At 64.9% G+C, this 2,451-nt stretch overlaps 1 protein-coding gene across 1 annotated transcript in view; it reads right to left on the bottom strand.

The window, feature by feature from the left end:
• Window positions 1-2,451, bottom strand: part of NOC2L (NOC2-like nucleolar associated transcriptional repressor) — a gene marked incomplete at its 5' end in the record, with an annotated part of 16,867 nt that overhangs the window by 2,872 nt on the left and 11,544 nt on the right. The window contains 3 exons of the mRNA XM_015569668.1: window positions 1-76; window positions 157-300; window positions 1,038-1,139. Coding sequence (XP_015425154.1) covers window positions 1-76; window positions 157-300; window positions 1,038-1,139 — 322 coding nt within the window. The remainder of the gene's footprint in view (window positions 77-156; window positions 301-1,037; window positions 1,140-2,451) is intronic.

Genomic DNA, 2,451 nt, shown 5'->3' on the forward strand with positions numbered 1-2,451 from the left:
CCCTCAGTTTCCGCCACTGGCTGTAGTACTTGGTGAGCGGAGTCCCCTCCTCTCGGGTCTGCTTCTCCCAGTCATCCTGTGGGGAAAGGTTGGGGTCACGTCCCATCCTAGGCAAAACCCCAAGCCCCAGCCACACACAGGGGCCTCCCCACTAACCACGGCCTGCCGGTTGGCCACGCCGAAGGAGGCCCTCTGGCGGAGGTGGCAGATGTGGTCTGCGTTCTCCTGCACCTTCTCCAGCAGCTGGCGCACCTGCCGGCAGTAGTTGGCCACCTTGCACTCTCGGAGGAAGGACTTGAGCTGCAGAAGGAAGAGGGGCTCAGCAGCTGCACACAGGGCTGCTCTGCACGCAACCAAGGGCCCACCCCCCGACATGTGCCCAGAGGTAGAGGGTGGAGGCGTGGAGCCCTGGGGCAAATGCCTGTGGGGGCAGAGCCACGTGAGAACCAGGGCCTGTCCCTTCATTTACACACGTGTGGGTTTTTTACTTCGAAGGAGAATCGCGCAGTTGTGGAAACCAGAGGACTGCAAAGCCTAAGACACCACCTGGCTCTTTACCCAGAACAATGTGCTGATCTTGGGGCTTCCAGCCCAGAAACAGAGCCTTGCCCACCGAACCCAAGTCCCGATGGGCTCTGAGCCCAGGCCCTGGGTGGAGGCAACCCCACCCCAGGGCCATGCAGACAGGCCTCCCTGAAACAGGACATCTCGGCTGAAAACCAAGGACTCCCATGAGAGCCAGCAGGGGCTTCCGGGAGGGAGGGCACCCCGCCCCCCGCCCCCCTCTCTCCTGAAGGAAGCTGAGGGAGCCCTACCTCCTCACCACACTCAGGACCACAGGGGAGACAGGCAGTCAGGAGGCCAGCCCACTCGGTCCCAACTCCCCCAGGACAGACTTGGGGCCCAGGGTCCCACCACGGGCTCTGTGGCTGAGACAGGCTGCCGTCTTCTGCCCTCGTGTCAACAGGGCTGAGGCGATTAAACACAGGAGGTCACAGGGGTCTGGGCAGGGCAGGGGAGCGGGCAGGGGCACTCACCTGCAGGATGGCGGGCAGCGCCAGCTCTGGGAAGGCGATGCTGTGGGCCTGGCTGTGCAGGTACTCGAGGGTGAGGTCGTACAGCTGCTCCACCAGCCCGTCCTGAGAAGCAACGCGAGAAGAGCTCAGGCACCTTCCTCCCAGGCTGATGCCAGCCCCTCTCCAGGGCAGGAGGGGTGGGGACCCACAGCTTCACTCAGGCTCATGGGGCTGGGCCCACGGGTGTCTGCTCCCTGACCCTGGGGGCCAACAGGAGTCCAGGCAGAAACTGCACAGAGCAGCAAGCCCCTCCTGCTCACTCCTCTTGCCTCCACGGTCATCGGGATGCTGACCGCCGTGCGCTGACACCCTGCGGTGACCCCGCCCGGGCCCTCCCCCCTGAGCCCGCCCTGGCGGCCAGCCTCACCCGGTAAGCCTTCTCCTGCAGGTTGACCTTCGACAGCTTCAGGATCACCGCGAAGTTGATGGGCCTGGAACTCATCCGTCCCGGCTTCCTGTTGAAGTCAACCTGCTGGAAAACCTGCAGGACCGACAGCCTCATCAGACCGCAGTGCTCACACCCCACTGCACCCCCGCCCCCGGGCCCCTGAAGACCCGTCGTGAGAGTGGGGACGGAGGCAGTGCCAGCCCTGCAGCCCACAGACCCCCTGGCAGAGACTGCCTTCCAGAGCTCTGGTGGCCCCCAAGGGAGCCCCGCCACCCAGAGTGGGACCCTGGCCAACGGGCGTGCCCAGGCCCCGCGTCCGGAGACGAGTCCTTCAGTCCAGGACCACAGCGGCCTCAGCCACAATCATGTCCCCAAGGGCTGCATCCCCAAGAGCAACACACCAAGGGGCATGAGGTCTCAGACGGGAGCTGGCAGCCCTGCCTCTGCGTCCTCTACAGAGGGCAGGCTGCTCGGTGCGGGCCCTGCCTCGGGGAGAAGCCCTCCCGGTCAGGAGGCTAAGGCTCCCCAGGAACAGAGTGAGTGCCTGGCCTCTCAGCCGTGATGTGTGGACAACAAAGTGGTCCCCGGAGGGCAGCGTGCTTGCCCCAGCCTGGCTCAGCCTAGGGGGAAGGAGGTGGTCTGATCTCCCACACAGGCTGCTCTTAACCCCCTTTCCACCCAGGGAGGGAAGGGCTGGGGCTCCCCGGAAGCAGAGAGCTCGGCTTCTGCCTCTGTGGTCCGTTTTCTCTGGAGAGGAGAGGCCTGCACCCATGGGTGAGGGATGTGCGGGACGTAGCTATGGCGGAAGTCCTTCAGTCCTGGACTGAAGGACTCGTCTCCGGACGCGGGGCCTGGGCACGCCCGTTGGCCAGGGTCCCAGACGGGGTCAGTGCAAAAGTGAAGGAGGAAAGAGATCAGTTGAGGGAGACGGCAGGCAGGGGATAGACAGGTGCTCTGAGCTGGCCAGCAGTGGGAGCTTCACCCTGG

The sequence above is a fragment of the Myotis davidii genome, unplaced genomic scaffold, assembly GCF_000327345.1.
Source record: "Myotis davidii unplaced genomic scaffold, ASM32734v1 scaffold586, whole genome shotgun sequence".
Classification (NCBI taxonomy): domain Eukaryota; kingdom Metazoa; phylum Chordata; class Mammalia; order Chiroptera; family Vespertilionidae; genus Myotis; species Myotis davidii.